Consider the following 24,011-nt stretch of genomic DNA (forward strand, 5'->3'; position numbering starts at 1 on the left):
ACTGTATGATTACTATTCCTAATCCTGTCAATATTTCAGATGCAATAGCAGTGCCAAACGCACCTGGCAGCAGGTGAAGATGAAATATAAAAACATCCGGTAGGTAGGTTTATATTCATAGCTTGATAAGCCCCACTTCGCCTAATTAATGGACATGCATTAGACCTATTTTGATATTAGTAATTACCCGTGATTGCATAAAACCCTTGTTTGATTTGCATTGCGGATAAATGGCCAGGGAAAACGCCAAATGCATCCAACAGTTTAGCTAGAGCAAGTACTACCTTGCGAATCATACGACATACAGTATTCTTGCTCAGATGTTCAGCATCACAGATGGAATACATAAATTGTCCACTGGCAAAATAGGCACAAGGCACATTATCTGCTCGATCGTCGGGGCATTGCTACACTGTAAAAAATTATTTTTGTACAGGAAAACGCTGGCAGCTGTGATTACCAGGGAATTCCTGTAAAACATACAGCAGCACAGTGGATAACATTACAGACATAATATGTATATAGATTTACAGTGAATGAACCACGGCTGACTCACATTAAAGGAACTGTTACATCTACAAACAAGAGCTCTTTTTTTTTTGTACATTTAACCGCTGTATTTTTTACAGTGGTGACCACAGCTGCCAGCGTCTTCCTGTAAAAACAACAGCCTTTTATTACAGTGTACGATGGATGATGTTACAGACGTCTGGCCCGATCAGCTGACAAAGATAACGAATTCCCTCGGCTGAGGATCTATATCTTTCATAGAGAATATCGTCCGGGTATGTCAGCGGATTCTGGTGGTCTTTAAAAACCCTCGCCCTGCAGAGAGAGCCTCTCACAATTTGTGCCCCAATATCAAACGGATCATCCAGGTAGGCCGGCATTGTCTTCGGAGTGATGCAGGTGGATGGACGGTACTTATAAAGGGAGTGGTTAAGCGGAAACCTCACACTAATCCTGGAACATAACCTGCTTGGAGCAGGTTTGGCGCAAAGCGTAAGTTGCCGTGGCAGCATGCCTCGATCGAAACCTATCCACCTTTCGTAGTACGGGTTAACTGGGAAGTTACTCCACACGTCATCAACTTACTCCAGAAGTTATCCTGATAAGCCAGTAACCCCGCTTCGTAGTACAGGCCCCTGAACTATTATTATTATTGTTGTTATTGTCATTATTATATTTTTGATGGATCTCCCCAATATCCATCAAGTATTTTTGGATGCAAAATATACTTGTTTTCAAGTTAAACTGTAACTTTTATATTGACCCGCTGGAAAGCAGTGATAGATACCCATTCCAGAAGAATTTTCTTCGCACCTCCCAACAGTTCTTTACCATTTTATTCTTTGTACTATGTCCAAAAGCCTCAGAGTATATGTCAATGCTTATTAAGTGCTGCCAGGACCCCTTGACCCTCCTCCACATAGCAAACATAGCTTATCCAGGCAGTCATAGGAACACTGCCCACATGAAAACTGTAACCGGTGGTGCCAGACCCACTAGTAAAAAGAATTCAGGGTTTAAATATAGAGCTCCAGTGCAGACTCACCCGCAGGACCATGTTGGCTGTAATAAGAGGAGGCTCATCGTTGACAGCTGTAACCTGGATGTACACAGTCTGGGCCACACTCTGCTTCCTGAGGCCAGTGTCGTTGGCCATGATGGTGAAGTTGTCATCTAAGGTTTCACTGCTGTCGTGGACGTAGTAAATGAATTCATGCTCCACCTGGTTACAGATTGTAGGAATAGCCTGAGACTGGAAATGCAAATCGTTTTGCAAATCCTCAAACTATATTTCACGACTCTTTCAGTGTCAAATATCAATTAGTACATAACACACATAGGGAACACACATTTAAAGCACATTTGTTCTGGGAAGGTTGTTCAAATTCAGCAAGAACACAAACAGGCTGCAAGTATGGCTCAGCACTTGTAAAATGAAGTGGATTTTAAATTAAATTAAAGAGTCATACTATTTTCCAAACAGGACCATAAGATTCACAACAAGGCCTCACAAGCAATTTGATGAGCCTATGTCTCTTTATTTTACCTTAGGATGATTGTGCATGTTAAAAGACACCAACACGGCCCACAACGGGAGGTTCAGTCGTGCTCATGGGCATCTATCAGAACCCCCAATTTTTTTTTTAAGATGAATATGCCGTTTGTTCTTACGGAGTTACTTACAGAAATTTTTGAAGACCCACTCATTGAGTGACTCAATTAGGTCAAAACAGAGGGGACGCAAAAGACAGAAGTTGTAGTCCAAGCTATGCACTCACACTACAAAGATGTTAGACTCCATTAATTGCCAGTCTTGTCTCTCTCTCTTTTGCACTGCAAATAGCAGGAAAACTAAAATGCTAAGTCGTAATGTCAGAATTCGCACCCTCTGTCGCCGGAGTACTGAGCAAATGTTATAGGTTATAGGTGATTTTTGGTAGAACAGCAATGCTTGACTATTTCAAATTTGATTTTCTGTTGACCCACTGATGAAATAAAAATCAATGTTAAATCAAAATTCTGTCTCATGAAACTTTTACACACTACTGTATATAAACTGGAATGTAGACAAGAAAAACAGATCATGTGTCTTCAGTTAAATGTATGGGTGAAAATTACAATACAATAGTCATCAGTCAGAAGATCTCACCTGCCTCCTGGTGAAAGATCTTATGGGAACACCTGGATGACGAGAGTGCTCAATGCGACCGTGTTGAGGAGCCTCAGTCAAATTATAAAAGAAGTTGATTCCAGAAAAGTGCCTGTTAGTGACCTTTAGCACTTCCTGAGTCAAAGCCTTGGTAGCGCCCTCATTCAGCGTAAAATTGGAGACCTCAAGTGGGATGAATCGAGGAATAATGTCCACAGACATCCTAATGGCACTGACGTCAGTGACTCCATTGGTGGCATCCAGGATAAAACTGTCCCTGGCTTTGTTGGGTTCCACCTGCATATACTGAATGTTTCCAACATTAACATCCTCCTGGGAAAATGTCATGACAGGGAACTGTTTGGTTCCGATGTAGCGCTCCTCAGATTCAACAAAACGCCGGAGAAACCCATGAGAGGGGGCTAGCATGACGGTGAATATAATCTCAGACGGCAGGTTGTCCTCATGAGTGACCTGCAGCCATCAGAAAACATTCAGTTGTGAGACGTTACATGTGTCAACAAGGTTTATTTTATATTTTGTTCTCAAAGTAACTCTGCATCATTGTATAATCAGATTTTACCATTTCAGCAACCTTAGCAAACCAAAGCAGCAAAATTCATTTTCTTGTTTGAACATGAATTTGACTCTGGTATTTTACTTTTAAAGCATTTTCCAGTCTTCTAAAAGCTATGCACCCCTGAAGCATGCCAATCTGAAGGATGGATCATGATGTCATTAACAGTCATTTCCAGATCATGTCCAGAAGAGGCAAAATAAGACTGATAGTATTTCTACAACCCCTGGCAAAAATTATGGAATCACCGGCCTCGGAGGATGTTCATTCAGTTGTTTAATTTTGTAAAAAAAAAAAAAAGCAGATCACAGACATGACACAAAACTAAAGTCATTTCAAATGGCAACTTTCTGGCTTTAAGAAACACTATAAGAAATCAAGAAAAAAAATTGTGGCAGTCAGCAACGGTTACTTTTTTAGACAAAGCAGAGGGAAAAAATATGGACTCACTCAATTCTGAGGAATAAATTATGGAATCACCCTGTAAATTTTCATCCCCAAAACTAACACCTGCATCAAATCAGATCTGCTCGTTAGTCTGCATCTAAAAAGGAGTGATCACACCTTGGAGAGCTGTTGCACCAAGTGGACTGACATGAATCATGGCTCCAACACGAGAGATGTCAATTGAAACAAAGGAGAGGATTATCAAACTCTTAAAAGAGGATAAATCATCACGCAATGTTGCAAAAGATGTTGGTTGTTCACAGTCAGCTGTGTCTAAACTCTGGACCAAATACAAACAACACAGGAAGGTTGTTAAAGGCAAACATACTGGTAGACCAAGGAAGACATCAAAGCGTCAAGTCAGAAAACTTAAAGCAATATGTCTCAAAAATCGAAAATGCACAACAAAACAAATGAGGAACGAATGGGAGGAAACTGGAGTCAACGTCTGTGACCGAACTGTAAGAAACCGCCTAAAGGAAATGGGATTTACATACAGAAAAGTTAAACGAAAGCCATCATTAACACCTAAACAGAAACAAACAAGGTTACAATGGGCTAAGGAAAAGCAATCGTGGACTGTGGATGACTGGATGAAAGTCATACTCAGTGATGAATCTCGAATCTGCATTGGGCAAGGTGATGATGCTGGACTTTTGTTTGGTGCCGTTCCAATGAGATTTATAAAGATGACTGCCTGAAGAGAACATGTAAATTTCCACAGTCATTGATGATATGGGGCTGCATGTCAGGGCAGTCTAAGGCACACCTGTGCACTAATCATGGTGTGTAATCAGCATCTTGATATGGCACACCTGTGAGGTGGGATGGATTATCTCAGCAAAGGAGAAGTGCTCACTATCACAGATTTAGACTGGTTTGTGAACAATATTTGAGGGAAATGGTGATTTTGCGTATGTGGAAAAAGTTTTAGATCTTTGAGTTCATCTCATACAAAATGGGAGCAAAACCAAAAGTGCTGTGTTTATATTTTTGTTGAGTGTATAAGGTCCCACAGTTGACAGTGCATGTCAGAGCACAAACCAAGCATGAAGTCAAAGGATCTGTCTGTAGACGTCTGAGACAGGATTATCTTGAGGCATCCATTTGGACTCTTCCTAGAGCTGGCCACCGGTCTAAGCTGAGTGATCGGAGGAGAAGGACCTTAGTCAGGGAGGTGACCAAGAACCCGATGGTCACTCTGTCAGAGCTCTAGCATTCCTCTGTGAAGAGAGGAGAACCTTCCAGAAGGACAACCGTCTCTGCAGCAATCCACCAATCAGGCCTGTATGGTAGACTGACCAGATGGAAGCCACTCTGTCATAAGAGGCCCATGGCAGACCGCCTGGAGTTTGCCAAAAGGCACCTGAAGGATTCTCAGACCATGAGAAACAAAATTCTCTGGTGTGATGAGACAAAGCTTGAACTCTTTGGCGTGAATGCCAGGCGTCATGTTTGGAGGAAACCATGCATCATGCTGTGGGGGTGTTTTTCAGCGGCAGGAACTGGGAGACCAGTCAGGATTGAGGGAAAAACGATTGCAGCAATGTACAGAGACAGCCTGGATAAAAACCTGCTCCAGAGAGCTCTTGACCGCAGACTGGGGTGACGGTTCATCTTTCAGCAGGATAATGACCCTAAGCACACAGCCAAGATATCAAAAGAGTGGCTTCTGGACAACTCTGTGAATGTCCTTGAGTGGCCCAGCCAGAACCCAGACCTGAATCCGATTGAACATCTCTGGAGAGATCTGAAAATGGATCAGTGCAAAGGATCATTTGCACTGATATCTAAAAGTTGGTGCCAGACGGGCTGGTCTCAGTATTTCAGAAACTGCTAATCTACTGAGATTTTCACACACAACCATCTTTAGGGTTTACAGAGAATGGTCTAAAAAAAAAAAAAGAGAAGATATCCACTGAGTGACAGTTGTGTGACCAAAAATGCCTTGTTGATGTCAGAAGAGAATGGGCAGACTGAATTCAGTCTGGATTGAAGTAGACGTCATTACACTGTAATGTATATCTGGCTAATTGGTAGCTCTCGAAAATTCTCGAATGATTAAAAAACAAACAAACAAGACCAGGTAAGCAAGCATTGTTAACAAGGAATTTCTATGCTAAACCAGGCGATAACATTCTTTGATATCCTTATCTTTCACAGGCCTTAGCATCTAAAGAACCACAGGTAACTATCGGCAGTAAAAATTAAGGATAATGGCCTTTATGCTTTAACAAAACTCAAACAGCATCATGAAGATTTTTTTTTTTTCCCAAACACTCACCTGTAGTTTTGTGTCACCAATCTTAACTGGTTTTCCCTCTTCCACCAGCAATGTGTCATTATGCTGCACAATGGGTGGCCTTTGATGACTTTCCAGGTAAACCTTGACATTGACCGTCACTGTCCGTTGAAGGCCTTTTGCTTTCACTGTTAAGTTGAAATGGTCTGCCAGATGTTTGCCATCGTTGTGGTGATAAGAGATTAAGTTGTTCTTTACATCTGACAGTGTGAATGTCTCCACGCTTGTTTGATTGAGGTAAAGTCTGCCATACTTGGGAACCTCATCCAGCTTGAAGATGACTTCCTGGTCATCTCTGATGTACATATTTGATATCACACTGAAATTGCTGGAGGAAAAAGCTACTGATTGGCCCTTCTGAACTAACAAGCCAGTGTTGTTACCAACTTTCAAGAAAGGATCATTTGCACTGATATCTAAAAGACCTGAAACAAAATGTTTTCCATCTGAGACAAAGAGCACAAACCTGCCACTGCTTACACCTTTGTGAATGAACAACACTCGCTTTTCATCCAAATCCTTCTGGCGAAACTGAAACAGACGATGAGAGGTATCATTCACCAGCACCAAGTCTCCCATCGGGATTCCTCTGCGGGTGTAAATCAACTGACCATCATCAAAATCGGAGTCTGCATCATGATAACGCAAATCCTCTGTCGTAAGTAACCTCTGTCCATCCCTTACTACATGGAAAACTTTATCAATAACACGAACTGGCTTTTGATCATTCACTAACTGAATGGATATGTTAAATGTTGCTTCTTTGGAGCCAATTTCATCTTCAGTAATGGAAGGTTTGAACCCTTGGCTGGTGGAGGCAATGAAAGTGAAGTTATCCTGAGTTGTTTCGCTGTCATCATGGATATACATTATCCGTTCCTCTAAAATATCCCAATTACTGAAGGATAAGATGTTGTTGTAGCTAGCATTAGAATTTGACTGAATAATTTGTGATAGCTTTCCATGTTTGGGACCGTTATGAGAGTGTAGTATATGTCCTTTACACTCAAAGTCTCTGCAAACAGATCATCTTTTGTGATCAGTTTGCTTTCTCCCTCTAAAAGTGATAGTCCTTTGTTTCTCATAAACACACTGTTGACATCGGCTTTGATGGAAATATAGAAATCATAGGTCTGTGACTGTGCATGTTTAGAAAACAGCTGGAATTTGAAGTAGTCACTTGTTTCTTCATAGGGCCTGCCAACTAACTCATAATGTACTTTAAGATCTGTGACGTTTCTTTGGCTAAAAGTTGCGTTTTTCCTCAAAAGTGTAGTGTGGAGGAGTAACTTCCCTTTCTTTGGAGTGGTGACGACCCGAAAATAAAGGTCATCTTCTGAGAGGGTGACACCTTCAGCTCTGGCAAAAAGATACTCTGAGTTCAATGTCACTTTTCTAACTTTATCCATGTCTACCATTACATTCCTCAGCAGGCCATAGCTCACCCACCGCACTGTGATGGGGAAGAGTATTTCAGTCGTTGCCCTTGCAGCCACACTAACTTTGCACTTAAAGTAATCACTGACATTGGACCTCTGAATTTCATGATAAGTGCTCACATATCTCAAGCGTTCTTTTTCTAGAAGCCTTTGGGAGAATGAATCAGTGGGCCTCCATTCACCACTTGAGTGAAGCCTCTGAAGTTCTCCGAACTGCGGGGGATCAATAACATCATAGCGGATGTCCACAACCTGCTTCACAGCATTGGCTTGCACAGCCAGCTGTTTTGTACCAATTACAGCTGTCTCTCCTTGGATAATTTCAAGGCCTGTGTTGTTAGCAATTTTATACTGCAAGGCTACAGCCATAACTCGTAGAACTACAGTGTTGCTAACCTTTTCTCCATCACTTACTCGAAACACTATCCTCGAGTTTCTAACCCCTGTGTGAACATAGTACACCCTCAGCGCCTCCAAGTCGGAGTAAAAGAATGAGGTCACTCCATTACTAGTGTTGTTTTCAATTTCCAAATATCCTGCATCAGCATTGAGGTTCCCAAGCACGGAGAAAACAAGATTGCTGTAGCTGCTGTCAATATCTGTGGCCTTTAGAACATCTGTGGTGAGGCGCTTCCTTGTCTTTTCCAACAGGACAAAGAGATTACCTTCAGGGAGACTCAACTCAGGCGCATCATTGGTGGGTGTTACAGTAATATTGAAACGGTATAATCTGTTGTCCTTCAAATAGTCAGGCACTTGCTTTCTACTGTTAGAATAAATTGAAAACAAAAAGAAATCATTTGGATCCTCAGAGCCACCGTGAATATACATGACTCGGCCGTGCCAAAGGTCCAACATGCCAAACATGTTCTCTTCTTGGTCCTGATCGACATCAAGCCTTAAATGCCCATGAAACGGTTGTTCCTGAATGCGGAAGATAATCTGAGATTGTCGAATGCCAAGCTTCTTAAAGTCCAAGAGAATCTTGATATGTTTGGCCTCGAGAGATGCTCGGCTGCCCTCCTGGACCACTAGGTTTTTCATTTGAACAAAATTAGACCCATACTTTTTGTCTAAGCCCACGGCAAGGGTGGACATATGGAAATATGGTGCTGTTGTCACCAAATCAAAATGGAATGCTGGAACACCTGTTGGACTCATGGTAGTTGAAGGCTCTGGCTCTTTTATCTGGCTCACAATCCAACAGAGATATCCTTAGTCACAGCAGCACTGGGAATTCCCATTTTCACTCCATTGACTTCAATGTTTTCCATGCATCCCTTAAAGAACCTCCTCGTACCGTTTTCCAGACACAGAGAGCAGACCCACCTTTCTGACTTCAGATCTGGTGCTGTCATCAATACCTCCAACAAAAAGAAAACCTTTAAGGTGAAGTCCCTTGGAATGAGAGCTTAAGCCAGTTTTCACCATTTCACCATCAACTGTTAGCTCAAAGCTCTTGGAACTGAAATGTAACTTGACAGAATGCCATTTGTGATCACTGATGAAAGTGAGCGACCGAAGCTCAGTTTTACTGCCACCTTTCCCAACAATGGCCACAGGTAAACCTTCCTGAATCTCTAAAGCCACAAAATCTTCTCTGGCAGAACTGTAGAGGATAATGCCCTCTTTGGCTGAGGTGTGCAAATCAGACTTAAATAGTGCATTCTGTCCTATGTTCCAGGGTGGAAGAGACATGTAAGCTCTAGAGCTGAAGAAGCTAATTGGGTCCTCCTCATTTGCAAAAAACTCAGTGCTACAGCCTAAAGCCACTTCATGCACACTCTTCAATCCAACATAAGGCCGCAGAGATGACAGCAAGTCATGTTTGTTGAAGACCACCTCATCCATGCAGCCACGGAAACCACTCAGATTACTGTGGAGATAAAGTCTGTCCAGGCCTCCTGAGCCTCCAACATAGAGACCATCTGTGATGTCAAGCTTGTGCTGGGAACCAGGCATCATCACAGTTGTGTGAGAGTTCTTGTCTACAGTCAGAGTGACACTGTGCTGCACATGATGGATCTCAACAGCATGCCAGGCTAAGTCATTGAGCAGGGTGCCTCTTTCTGAGTGGAGCATTTCCTCCCCAGATCCAAGCTTCAGTTTCACCTATGAGCAGAAATACACACATCATGAAATAATATGAATAAGTGATATAAGATAAACATATTTGTGTGATGAATTTCATGAATTATACTGGGTGTTATCAATAAATACTGTATTGAAATAATGTATAACTTATCAGAAGGGACTAACACCTGGAAGGGGGAAAGACAGCATTCATTATGTTTCCTGTGGTTATAATCACTACTTCTGTGACTTTAACGCATGATGTGCACTATTAACTCTTAGCCTTCAGCTATGTCCCCAGAGCATCATGTCACCATCCCAAACAAATGCAACATCTGGGATGACACTACCTGTCCAGGCTTGCTGCTGACTCCCTGCTATTCATGTCAGGTTTGCTGCGGAGTGACGTTCACATGGAATGAAACCCCAAACCAGAGCATAACTCAGTATGAAAAACATATTTGGTGAACCTGGACCCATTTCAAAAACAAAGACATGTAATTCCCTGTCCACTGTGACGCCAGTGCAGCAATACAACACAGTAACACAAGTATCACTTTAACCATTTAGGAATTAGTTATGTTGATAGAGTCCCTCCATTTTAAGTAATTGTACAAAATGCATGTGTTGATGACTGTTAATACAAATCCTAGTTTTACAGTCAGTCTTCTTTAGACAAGTCAGGGGATGGATACATGAACATTTCCAAGTCACTGAATATGTCTTGGATTTGACTTAAATCAATCATGAAGAAACACAAACAATATGATACTGGATGTCTTTACTAGGCAGTTCTTAAAAACTGTGTGGCCATGCAAAAAAGAGACGAGTGAGGGAAGCCACGAAGACACTGATGACAACTCTAAAGGAGTTATAGGCTTCTGTGGATGTGACTGGAGAAAGTGGGGACGGCTGATTAAGCTGTGACAGGTAAAAGTCTCCATTTACTGCAAATTTGTCCATACCTACCATAGAACAGTATGTAATTCTTAATCCTTTAATACATTGTTTCTTAAGCATCAGTTGACATCAACAATGACTTGAAAGCCATAAAACGTAGACATTCTAGTTTCTTGGTGTGGAGATAACACTCAGTCACACCAGACAGATTTGTCTGCTTGTGTTACGGTGTTGACAAAATGACACTGTCAGCTGAGACGGAGAAATAGCTTGAAGGCGGCCTGTGTGCTTGCGTAAAAGTGTCTGAGATTGCACACAAAGCTTTTTGTATGTACTGTAGTATGTCTGTACTTGCACTGTGGGGGCATTTATGAGGGTGCTGAAGCATGCTTGAGCACATACTGTAAGCTAATGCGCTGAGGCCATAGATGTACCACCTGTAAGCGACCAGCACGGAAGCTCCAGTACACAAGTAGTCGGTCTGACCGGCAGCTAGAAACAGCAGACGTCGGTGCTGGAGGTTCGGAAGCGAATGCGAAGCATGTTACGGTCGGATGACTCTGCTGCCTTAAGCTGTACAAAACTGTCACCATAGAAGGAAGCTGGAGAAGGATGAAGGAATTGTGAGAGAGCAGCAACGTGAGGGAGACCTTACATGTTTCCACGAGGTGTTTGCTGTCATTTAGAAGCTCTGGATCGAAGAATTGCAATCAAACTGTGCTTGATGATTTTGCTTTAAAACTAATGGAATGCGAATATTCTGTCAACACAAACCAAGTCAAGCACTGTAATCGGCATCTAGGAACTGTGACATTTAGATTAAAAATCTGTGCAAATTATCATCACAGTTCTTTAGAACTCAAACAAACAGAGGTTTATAATAGCATGCATCGGGCACAAATTATACCTTAGCAGAGGAAAAACAAGCACTCACAGGGACCAGGAGTGGAGGTGCACGGCTCAAAAACCAAGTCAATGTAACTATTAAGCCAGCAACACTCAAGTGTCCTTCTTAATAAAGGTTTTAATGATTCACGGCAGGCACACACTGAGAAAGACCTAGTCGAAACGCGTCTGTGCTCCTGATCCTGTTGCCTTGCCATGAGTCATTAAAACCTTTATTAAGAAGGACACTTGAGTGTTGCTGGCTTTATAGTTATACAAATTATACCTTACACATGGATGCTTGTAAGAGATGTTTAAATCCAGCTTCCTGGTGGGCCACCTGTCTTTCCATAAATATGTACATGCACTCAGATGTAACACAGCGGCACCTTTATTTTGGTTATAATTTATCAATAATATAACCACTGCCTTTTGGATGAAACAAAGCACAGGCCTGCACACTGTGACAGAATTACAGCCATTTGTCTTTGCTGATTTGCAGCTTTATATGAAAATTGCAAAACAATGGACCCAAAATTTCAGAATTTTTTTAACAATAAAATGCTCTTGACTTTACTGCCGTAACAACAATGTACAAACAGCCAGTGGATGTGGAAAGGGTTCAGGGGAAGTGTCAGACAAGTTTTGGCTTGTCCTGTCCTGACAGGAACCTTCAACCTGAACATGAAAGACTTCGACATTCCCACATTGTCTCAGACCCTGTGTTCCAGAAACAGTGTGGCGTCTGGTCCCAGCTGTTTCTCCTACCTCACCTCCCTGCCATTTCACATCACCCTGTAATCTGGACTAACATGCTCTGAAACTGACTCATGTTGCATCACCACCAGGTGAGTGTTAAATGATCGCAAGTCTCACCAGCATATTCAAAAGTTAATGAACATCTTCATTATCAATGAAGACGGATGTGAATTTAATTTATTTGTAGTTCGTGCTGACAACAAGGCAAGTTACTAATGGCCCAGACTGAGGCATTAGGCAAGCTAGGTGAAATAAATGTGGATTAATGTATTTTTCCCCCAAGCTGCAAAAGGGTTAAACACTAATGAATGCAATGCTTGACCACATATAATGTGTGTGCACTGTACAGTCTAAATTAAAACAAGTGAACACCAAATCAACACACCCTTAGCTATTTTAAACAGCCATCAATCAGCAGCAGCTGGAAAAGAGAAAATAACTCTGCAGAACAAGCAGAACACTGTATCTGCAGAGTAGTCAATTATATTTACATTTATTCTTTTTGCACACCAAAATGATCTCAGCTGTCATCACAACAGGGAGGTCCTCGAGTGATTGATATCTTACCTATCTAATTGCTCTGTGTGTCCTGTACAATAACAACACTTCAAATCTTGCTCCTATTAAATATGGGGTTCCACAAGGGTCCGTTTTAGGCTCACTGCTATTCTCCCTCTATATAGCACCACTTGCACAGATACTGCATCGTTTTGGAATTACTTTTCATTATGATGATGAAACTCAGCACCACATGCCGATAACCTCACATACACACTGAAACCTCAGAGGACTACATGTCTTCAGTGAAAATTGGATGACCAGCAACTTCTTACTTTTAAATTCTGACAAGACAGAGATGATGGTCATTGGTCCTGCAAGACATAGGCATCAGTTTGACCAGCTAACATTAACCTTACACTTGTCTGTTATGCATCACAGTGATAAGGTGAAAAATGTTGGGGTGATTTTTGATCCCACACTGTCCTTTGACCTACACATTAGAGAAATCACTAGGATTGCTTTCTATCACCTCCGTAATGTTCCAAAGATTCATCCTATCCTATCTAGGGCTGACGTACAGACTCTGATCCATGCTTTTGTCTCTTCTAGACTGGATTACTGTAAATGTCTATTCTCCATCTTACTGCAGTCCAGCATTAGAGGTCTCCTCAACTGGTTCAAAATGCTGCAACTAGAGTTCTGAGTAGGAGCTGAATGTTTGACCACATTACCCCAGTTTTGGCATCCCTTTCCTGGCCCCACAAGGTCAAATTACATACAAAATCATCCACAGACTAGCACCTCTCTATCTGGCTGACTTAATTAAACCTTATGTACCAGCCTATGCATTTGCAGGAGGCAGGATTGCTGTGTGTCCCTTTGATAAAAGAAACCAGCAGGCCGCAGAGCTTTCTCTTATGTGCACCTATACTGTGGAACAATCTGCAGGCTGAGATAAAACAGTCTGAGTCTCTGGAGTCATTCAAGTCCAGATTAAAGACCCATCTCTTTTCTCTTCCATATACTTAACATATTAGTGTTAACCTGAACAATTTGTCTCTTCTCCTTTTTATTTGTGTCAGTAACAATGGAGCTGGTCTCAGCCTCATTATATCTAAATTCTGGGTGTGTTACTGAAGTTAAGCACTCGCTGCCAGCAACCAGATTAGCATCCTCTATGCTACTCTGTTGGTTTACTGCTGAGAATTAGTTTTTTGTGTGCTGTTAATTCTGCTTTCATTTCTCTGTTTGAGGTACAGTAAGAGGACTGATGTCTGATGTTGCCTGCTGGACCCGTGGTCGAGGATGCATCTGCAACACCACAATCACAAACCCAAACAATGAGTCACCACTTCTGTCTCTGTGTGCCCTGCCCCCTGCTGGAAGCTCCTGTTTACTACATATTTTGTAGCAGTGAAGCAGTTGAGAGACGTTAAGATCAACTCTACCACATCAAAAGGAGCCTAACCACCAGGTTGTGTCTTCTGACAGTGGAGAAAAAGTCAGGAGATGACCCAGCCTTTGTCCATAGTGTTCAAGTGTTGAAGTATTTAAGCCTAGACTCAAAACCGTTCTCTGTTACTTATAGACAGCAGATGGTTTTCTTTTGTTTAATTCACTGTAAACATATTTGATTAGGATGTTGACTTGTGTATTGTTCCTGTCTGTGGCTGTCGCTTTTGATTTGCAAGACTGTTCAATTTTTGTTTTTGTAGTGTGTATTGTAAAGCACTTTGAAGCTTCTTGTAGATAGACCTTTATTGTCCCCAGGGGGAGATTTGTTTTCACAGCAACTGTCACATAAAAACACATATAGACAAAGAACACACATACAAATGACAAGTGATCAGGACATGTTATAAACTGTTTAAAACTGCTATGGCAGAAGGGACAAAGCTTTTACTAAAGCGCACCCGCTTCCACTTCAGAGTTCTGTACCTGCGACCAGAGGGCAGCAGGCAGAAGTAACAGTGGAGAGGATGATCAGAGTCTGTGCTGGTTGTCTGGGCCATGCGTATGACTGCCTTATTGTTGAGTTGTGAGAGGTCCGTGGTGCGCAAGCTGATGATTCTGGATGCTGTGTGAGTGACCTTAATAAGTTTATTTCTGTTGGTGATGGAGAGCATATTGAAGTAACAAGGTGAGCAGTGCAGAAGGATGGGTTGAATGATACTGGAGTATAACAATAACAAGAGTTTTGGGGTGACAGAGAAGGCACGGAGCTTACGAAGGATATGGAGTGTTTGCTGGGAACGTTTATGGATGTCAATGACATGTTGATCAAAGGTGACCTTATTGTCCAATATGAGTCCGAGATATTTGAAATGATTGACACGCTCAACTGTTTTGTTATGAATGTTAATGGGGGCCAAGTCCGGGGTGTGTGATTGAGTATGAATCAATAGCTCCTTAGTCTTGTAGACATTAAGCTCCAAGAAGTTATCCGAGCACCACTTAGTGAAGTGGGTAACAGACTGATGGAAGGCGATTATGGAGTTACTGTCCTTGAGAAGAGCAAGAATGGCTGTGTCATCAGAGTATTTAAAATATGTAGTTGTGGGCGAGGGGCTGGTGCAGTCGTTGGTGTAGAGGGTGTACAAGAAAGGGCTGAGTACACACCCCTGGGGGGCACCAGTATTGGTGATAATGGTTGATGAAGTGTCTGAGCCAAATCTGACAGACTGTGGTCTGTTGCTGAGGAAGTTGTGAATCCAACGAATGAAGAGTGGAGACAGATTGAGAGTTTGGAGCTTCTTAATCATTTGGGGCCGTTGTATAGTATTAAATAATGAGCAAAAACAATGAATAGTATGGATGCAAAGGTACCAGGTGACTCAAGATGTTGCAACAAGGGGTGGAGGAGGCATGCCACAGCATCCTCGGTTCCCCGCCTGGCCCTGTATGCAAACTGGTATGGGTCCAGCAGTGGTCTGACAGCTGGGAGAATGGTGTGAAGAATAAGTTTTTCCAAGCATTTCATGAAGACGGAGGTAAGAGCAATTGGCCTGTAATGATTTGGCTCGGATGGACGTGGCTTTTTGGGAACCGGGATGATTGTGGATGTTTTCCAGACTGTGGGTATGTATGCTGATCTGAGGGAGTCCCAGAAGATGGAGTACAGAACTGGGGACAACTCCATAGCACATAGTTTCAGCACTCTGGCCGGGATACCATCTGGCCCTGATGCCTTCGCCACCTTACATCTACATCATCCTCCGTAAATGGCAGGTGGGATGGAATGTCCAGGGGCAGGGCACCAAGAAGTACCTCACAGAGGGCAGAGTTATCAGTACTATCAAAACGTGTATAAAATGTATTGAGAGTATCAGCAGAAATGGTAAGGTCGGGTATTGTATTGTGGCCAGATGTTTGACCAGTGAGGACCTTGATTTTCTTGTAAGCCTGCCCAGTGTCCATGCTGCTGAACTCTTGTTCAATCTTATCCTTGTATATGAGTTTAGCCTTAGTTATGTCATTTTTTAAATCTGTCTGTTCAGTGTACTCCAATCCCCACGCTGGAAGGCTCTGAATCTGTCTCTCATACTGTTCTTAATGTGAGATGTAATCCAAGGATTACAATTTGGGTATTTCTTAAATGTTCTTATTGGTATAGTGGATGATATACAGAATTTAATGTAATCTGTGATTACTGAAACCCTGTGCTCCAAAGCTCCTTCAAAAATCTCCCAGTCCGTGCACGCAATAGAGCCCTGCAGCTGTGCAACTGCATCCTCGGACCAAATGGGGGTGCTGTAGGTGGAAGGCTTAGCCCGTTTTAGTACTGTCCTGTAATGCGGAAGCAAAACAACACTGTGGTCGGAGAAGCCGAGTGGAGGATGTGCCTGGACAGTAAACACATCAGAAATGTTCCCGTAACATAAATTCAGAGTGGTGTGCTTTCTCGTGGGAATATCCACGTAGTGATGTAATGATGGCATGACAGTATCCAGGGAATGTAGACACAGCTGACTACCACACACGGGAATTCCCTTGGGAGATAAAACGGCTGTAGAGACAGGGTCAGCAGCTCGACATCGGGTGTGCAGATTGTGCTGGTTTTGATGTTAACACATCACCACTTGTTGACGAAGACGCCGCTACCCTTAGATTTACCAGACTTGCACGCTCTGTCAGCCCGCAGGATGTTGAAGTGGTCAAGACTGACCTCAAAGTCCGAAGTGGTCCCGTCCAGCCAGGTCTCCGTCAAGGCGATGACACATGCATCTCTGAAGGTCCGTTCAAACTGGCACTTGGCATGCAGGAGATCCATTTTGTTACTGAGAGATCGAACATTAGTCAGGATTATTGTGGGAAGAGGGGGTCTGAAGGGACGCTTCCTCAACCTGGTGCGTACACCTCCTCTCCTACCCCGTTTTCTTGGTCGGATTTCGGGTGGAAGATCAACTTCTGGCTTCTGGAGGCAGAGTGAGGCTAAGCGTAGCTGGAGAAGCTCATCACGGCCATAGGTAAGTAAATCATAGCCGCTAATCCTTGGTTGTAAAGCTCCGCTGTTCTCCAGTAACCATAAAATTAACAGTATTATAACAAAAGTCCTGCTCAGATTCAACATTTTACATGTACTTTAACATAAAAAAGAAACAAAACAAAAACATGACGAGACAGAGCCGTGTCGTCACAGCAGAGCGTGCGTGCACCGTTTGTATGACGACAGCACTTTATAAATAATATTATTATTCTTATTATATGTTAACAGGTAGGTGGTCTGGGACAATGCAGATTAAGTGTCTGATCCAAGGATACAGACAGATCACCTGAAGCACAAACCTGGAATCCAACATTGGTAGTCCAATATCATTTTAGGCAGAAATTGAACTTTTGCCCCCCCCCCCCCATTTTGAAGAAAAAAAAAAAAAAAGAAAAAAAAAAGAGAGACCTTAAATGATGCACTGTACCACATTCTGTAGACAAAAATACTATATTTTGACCTTATAAATCAGATTAGATTTTGCTTCTTTATAGTAATATATTTTCTTTTCTGCCTGACATTATTGTTAATGCAACCTTTTCTTGACTTGTTTAAATGTTAGCTTTATTCCAAGTAATGACTTCTTTTCTTTGGTGATGGTTTCCAACTTTCTATGAGCCTGTATAGAAGGGGAGCTGAGGAAATTAAATCCCAAAGGGGGTCGCATTGTCTGCTATGATTTTTGTTTTGTTTTTGCTGTTTTATATGATAGATATGGTGATTTGCCATAGGAAATGTGTTATTAAGATGTCTGCATTCCATCCAAATGGGCTCTATGGCCACGAATTTAAAGTTTGCACCCCGAAATCTTCAAACCTCAATTTTGGTAGGGGAAAATGAAATGCAATTTTTGGCCTTCTATTACCATTTAAATCATATATATTTGGTATCACTGGAAAGGTATTTGAATAAGCTTTTGGATGCTGGTATGTAAATTGTGATGACATAATAATAAAGCAAACAGAGCTCTGGTATCAGATCGGAAAAGTATCGGTATCGGCAGATACCCAATTCAGGTATCGGATTGGATCAGAAGTGAAAAATTGTGAATCGGTGCATCCCTATTAACGCCCCTCAAGGCCCTCCACTGAAATGAATGGGAAAAACTGAATTTTTTTTTTTGCAGTTTGAAATCAGTGTTTTTTTTTTTTTGACTGTGAATATGTCAAAATTATTCAATTATGTGTTTTAGGAGGATGCAGTTACATGACTAGTGCTGTTTATTAGGTGAAGACATTTCCCAGAGATAGGATTTTGAGGAGGAAAGTGGGAGGTTTTTTTTGGGGGGGGGGGGGGGGGGGGTTAATAGTGCATCTCGGACAGACTGCCAAAATTAAGCTGAGCACAGCGTGAGAATGGTTTTCAAAAAGCAGATCTAGTCACATATTCTCTCCTTTCCATTGTGTGGCCAGGAGAGCTTTAACCAAGTGTGTTTCCTCTCCCAAAAGCGTGGAACCGGCAGTGTAAAGCCTGGTTCATGCGGCAAGATTTCAAAATTGTTGGTAGGTTTCCAAAACCCATGGAGCTGTATATAAGAACTAGAGAGCGCAGTAGCGCTGAGCCGTGTGCCGACAAGGAGGCGTGATCATCATTTTAATTCCGAGCAAGTTCGTGATTTGCGTGCATAGAAGTTCACTTAATCTCGTCAAGAAACAGGTGGAATATGTCGGAAAGCTGCGCATGTTGGCAAAGCCACAAACGGAGGAACAAGGGAGACAATATTTCCTTCCACAAGTAAGTGGTTTTGGTTCTTCTTATCACTTTGTCCATGATATTTGGATGATAAACAGCTGTATGTCTTCTGCCGTACCCGTGTCGCCCGTTGACATGGACCATTAACTCTTCAGTTATGTCTAGTTGATATTTTCCACTGCTCGACCAATGTCTAGGTAAAATATTTGTCGTTAGTGATTAAAATTGTTCGACAAGACTGGGGATTTTTTTTTTTAATTTGCACCTTAAAATAATGAGATTATAATGACCTGCGCTGTGCCGCTCACAGTCACACCCACACACAGAGATGTGTACCCACACCACTGACTTCATGAATAAAACTCGGTCAATAAAGGATAATTGTGTAAAAATATACTCAACCAAAATATAAACGCAACACTTTTGGTTTTGCTCCCATTTTGTATGAGATGAACTCAAAGATCTAAAACTTTTTCCACATACACAATATCACCATTTCCCTCAAATATTATTCACAAACCAGTCTAAATCTGTGATAGTGAGCACTTCTCCTTTGCTGAGATAATCCATCCCACCTCACAGGTGTGCCATACCAAGATGCTGATTAGACACCATGATTAGTGCACAGGTGTGCCTTAGACTGCCCACAATAAAAGGCCACTCTGAAAGTTGCAGTTTTGTTTTATTGGGGGGGATACCAGTCAGTATCTGGTGTGACCACCATTTGCCTCATGCAGTGCAACACATCCCCTTTGCATAGAGTTGATCAGGTTGTCAGTTGTGGCCTGTGGAATGTTGGTCCACTCCTCTTCAATGGCTGTGCAAAGTTGCTGGATATTGGCAGGAACTGGTACACGCTGTCGTATACGCCGGTCCAGAGCATCCTAAACATGCTCAATGGGTGACATGTCCGGTGAGTATGCCGGCCATGCAAGAACTGGGACATTTTCAGCTTCCACGAATTGTGTACAGATCCTTGCAACATGGGGCCGTGCATTATCCTGCTGCAACATGAGGTGATGTTCTTGGATGTATGGCACAACAATGGGCCTCAGGATCTCGTCACGGTATCTCTCTGCATTCAAAATGCCATCAATAAAATGCACCTGTGTTCTTCGTCCATAACAGACGCCTGCCCATACCATAACCTCACCACCACCATGGGCCACTCGATCCACAACATTGACATCAGAAAACCGCTCACCCACATGACGCCACACACGCTGTCTGCCATCTGCCCTGGACCGGGATTCATCCGTGAAGAGAACACCTCTCCAACGTGCCAAATGCCAGCGAATGTGAGCATTTGCCCACTCAAGTCGGTTACGATGACGAACTGGAGTCAGGTCGAGACCCCGATGAGGACGACGAGCACGCAGATGAGCTTCCTGAGACGGTTTCTGACAGTTTGTGCAGAAATTCTTTGGTTATGCAAACCGATTGTTTCAGCAGCTGTCCGAGTGGCTGGTCCTCAGACGATCTTGGAGGTGAACATGCTGGATGTGGAGGTCCTGGGCTGGTGTGGTTACACGTGGTCTGCGGTTGTGAGGCTGGTTGGATGTACTGCCAAATTCTCTGAAACGCCTTTGGAGACGGCTTATGGTAGAGAAATGAACATTCAATACACGAGCAACAGCTCTGGTTGACATTCCTGCTGTCAGCATGCCAATTGCACATTCCCTCAAATTTTGCGACATCTGTGGCATTGTGCTGTGTGATAAAACTGCACCTTTCAGAGTGGCCTTTTATTGTGGACAGTCTAAGGCACACCTGTGCACTAATCATGGTGTCTAATCAGCATCTTGATATGGCACACCTGTGAGGTGGGATGGATTATCTCAGCAAAGGAGAAGTGCTCACTATCACAGATTTAGACTGGTTTGTGAACAATATTTGAGGGAAATGGTGATATTGTGTATGTGGAAAAAGTTTTAGATCTTTGAGTTCATCTCATACAGAATGGGAGCAAAACCAAAAGTGTTGCGTTTATATTTTTGTTGAGTGTATAATATATATAAGTGTACTGTAATGGTTTTAGGAGGCGCACTGCATTGAATACAGCAGCAGCTCAGCCTAGCAGCGTAGCTTAACAGCGCAGATCCGTGTAACTTTCAACACTAATATTTGGGAATGTGTGAGTGTCAGAGTACGTTTAATACTTTCCTGACATAATTTAATGTAATTTAATTTTACTGGCTTGATATCCAGGTCAAAATGGCATTTTAACACGTATTTTGTGATCATTTTTCTGAGTGTATTCAGTCGCGAATCTCCATTGAAAATGCATTAACATCCGGGTACTTCATCAATATTTTGCCCGGTTAAGAGACGTCATGTCGCTGTCCACGAAGGGATGTTTTCGTTTAGTGTGCAGCAATGGGACTGCACTCTCTAGTTCTTATATACAGCTCCATGCCAAAACCTGAGACCCCACATATGGGGATAACAAGTCATAGATCTAACATGTTTGGTCGTACAGTGTGTGGTGTGCAGCCCCACAGTAAAGACAACACACCATACATGAACACAGATTTCACACACGAACAAGTCAGACAGGAAATCTCACAAAGTCTCTTGAGATTAAACATGATTTTAGAGTAAAAAACGGAGAAAGTTTGTGGACTATTTACAACAGAAAAAAAAAAAAAAATAGAAAAAGAAAGGGCATTCTTTAAAGTGGAGACAGCGTGACCACTGGACTTTCTGGTGCACCTTAACAGCCGTTTTGATTTTGGATTAGGCTCCGTGCTTCAGTCACCTCGCTTTCTGATTGGCTGCACGTCACATTCAGCAGGCTGCATGCTCGTTTGTGGTCGAGGGACACCACACACACTGCAACATCGACCCAAGACAATTCAACATGTTGAATATCCCCAATTTGCGGTCTGAGCGCTCCTGACGTCTTTCTGAACAGATTAGAGCGCTCTTAACACACCACACACGGCAGGAATATCTGATAAGATTATCTTTAGCATCATCATGACAGTCAGGGCATCCTTATGATTGCCAGAAGGGAAAGATCGGGTCTTTTATCGGCCTAATTATCCTGCGGTGTGAACCAGGCATTAGTGGTTTGTGCAACTGTGCTGTATCATGTCGTGCTAAGCTAAGGTGCTACATGCGGGACACCGGCAAGTGTCACTGAGGAAGGTGCTTCTGTGATGACGGAGTCTGACAGAACGTGATAACAAGTGGTCGCTGTTAACAGGAGAGCCGTGATGTGGATGAGCTTCCAGCCATGAGCTTCCTAACCCTAACCCTAACCCAGTGGCTAAGCTGAACTAAACTGATAGCTAAGCTAAAATAAGATACCGGGAGCCACTGAGGGAGGCTGGTGGAGGAACGCTATGTTTCTTTGGAGAAATAACAGCGACACAGTGTAACAATAATTCTACATGGGTCTGTGTGTGAACACAGCAGGAGTGGAATCAGAGGCACCGCTTTCACGGTATGAAATCATTATTATTCTGTCTTATTGAGACGTATGCAATGTTTGTTTGTTTTTCTGAATACCCCGCGGGTTAATCATTTCTTAAAAGATAGAGTTGACTGGAGTGAGATACGGCCTTTAAAGAAGAGAACACCGATCTTCCATCAGCACCTTTAGTTGGCCACAATCATTGCATTGAAGAACAAAGACAGCAACCTCTGTGTGATCACCAGCCTTGCAGTTAATTTGAGGGTGCAGACGAGTACTTGTCACTGCATGTGTGCTCAGTGTGTAAGCAGTAAACCACTGATACAAGCTGACTGGAGTGCCTCGCTTTGGTTTTTAACTGTCAAGCCACTCTACTGATTCACACTAAAAGCCAAGAACGTCAGTGGTTTGACAAAGACTTGTTTTGGTTCTCATGGACTCAAAGTGAAGTCAGAGGATCTACACATTCACAAATGCAATGTAGTAAATCAAGTGATTATACTGTAGTTATTTTTGAAAAACAGCTGTAGTGTGAGTGAGTCATGTTAAAATAACTAGTGATCAGGGTCACCGCCTGGACACGCAAACTGTACTGAATGTAGATGATGTGTGCCGTGATCCTATCATCCAGAGCAGCTAATAACATCTGAAGCTGTAAATAATGGGAAAAAATGTCCCTCCCGTTTTCTCTCTCAGTGTAGTACTAGCATTTCAGACTACTACGCCACTGTTTGATTGTTCTTCCAGTACATCAAGCATTATGGTCTCTGTTATGTTGCTGTTGCATATCTCATCAATAAAATTTATTTGCAAATGTTTTCACTCACTCACTCATCTTCAACCGCTTACTCCAATTAAGGGTCATGGGGGGGAGCCTATCCCAGCAGTCACAGGGCGTAAGGTAAGGTACACCCTGAACAGGACACCAGCCTGTTACATGGCGGAACTATACTTAAAGCTACGTATTTGTTAAAGTTCATTTTTGCCAAAAACAAACAAGCAAGCAAAAAATTGAATCAAATGAATCACTTTATTCTTTTGGGGTTTGTCTGTGCGAGCAGGTGCATGTGTGTCTGTGGTCATTTGTGCGGACTGGCAGGGCTCAGCTATTCTTAGACATAAATGGGGGGTCTCCAAGGAAAAAATGTTGGGAACCACTGATGACTGGTTATCCATTTCATGGTGCTTTATAGGCTATCTATGAGGAACTAGTGGCAAATTCAGGTGACAATACTTCTGTATATGAAAATATGAAGAAGTGGGCAGCTCACGTCTAGTCAAACCAAGAAGAAGATGATCTGCACAGTGGTTGGGCCATCACATGTTCTGACTGAGGAAAATGTTAATGTGGCGATGGAAGACGGGCACCTGACGTGAAGTTGTCTGTGGTATCCAATGAATCAATCCATCACCTCAAAATGTTCAAGGTGCTGGTGAGGTGGGTCCTTTGTTTGTTGATGGCTGAGCACAAGCACATTCACAACACAGTGAAACATTGCGTGAAATCTTGAGCCTCTTCAACTCAGAACCCGTCAACATCCTGGGTCAACTTGTGACCTGAGACAAAACTTGTGTTTCCCACTTTGGCAAGTGAAGGATCATGAAATACGAGGTCTGTTAGAAAAGTATCCGACCTTTTTATTTTTTTCAAAAACCATATGGATTTGAATCACGTGTGATTGCGTCAGCCAAGCTTGAACCTTTGTGCGCATGCGTGAGTTTTTTCACGGCTGTCGGTTGCGTCATTCGCCTGTGAGCAGGCTTTGAGTGAGGTGTGGTCCACCCCTCTCGTCTATTTTTTATTGCGAATAAATGTCTGAACGATTTGGAGCTTTGCTGCATCAAGTTTTTTCCAGAAACTGTGAGAGACCTC

At 42.6% G+C, this 24,011-nt stretch overlaps 1 protein-coding gene across 1 annotated transcript in view; it reads right to left on the minus strand.

The window, feature by feature from the left end:
* The window catches only part of cspg4b (chondroitin sulfate proteoglycan 4b), a 72,402-nt gene that overhangs the window by 38,239 nt on the left and 10,152 nt on the right, over positions 1-24,011 (minus strand). Inside the window, 7 exon segments of the mRNA XM_034170764.1 lie at positions 1,556-1,732; positions 2,660-3,133; positions 5,968-6,965; positions 6,968-8,621; positions 8,624-8,717; positions 8,719-9,536; positions 10,835-10,999. Coding sequence (XP_034026655.1) covers positions 1,556-1,732; positions 2,660-3,133; positions 5,968-6,965; positions 6,968-8,621; positions 8,624-8,717; positions 8,719-9,536; positions 10,835-10,990 — 4,371 coding nt within the window. The 5' untranslated portion in view covers positions 10,991-10,999.

The sequence above is a fragment of the Thalassophryne amazonica genome, chromosome 5, assembly GCF_902500255.1.
Source record: "Thalassophryne amazonica chromosome 5, fThaAma1.1, whole genome shotgun sequence".
NCBI classification, from domain to species: Eukaryota; Metazoa; Chordata; class Actinopteri; order Batrachoidiformes; family Batrachoididae; genus Thalassophryne; species Thalassophryne amazonica.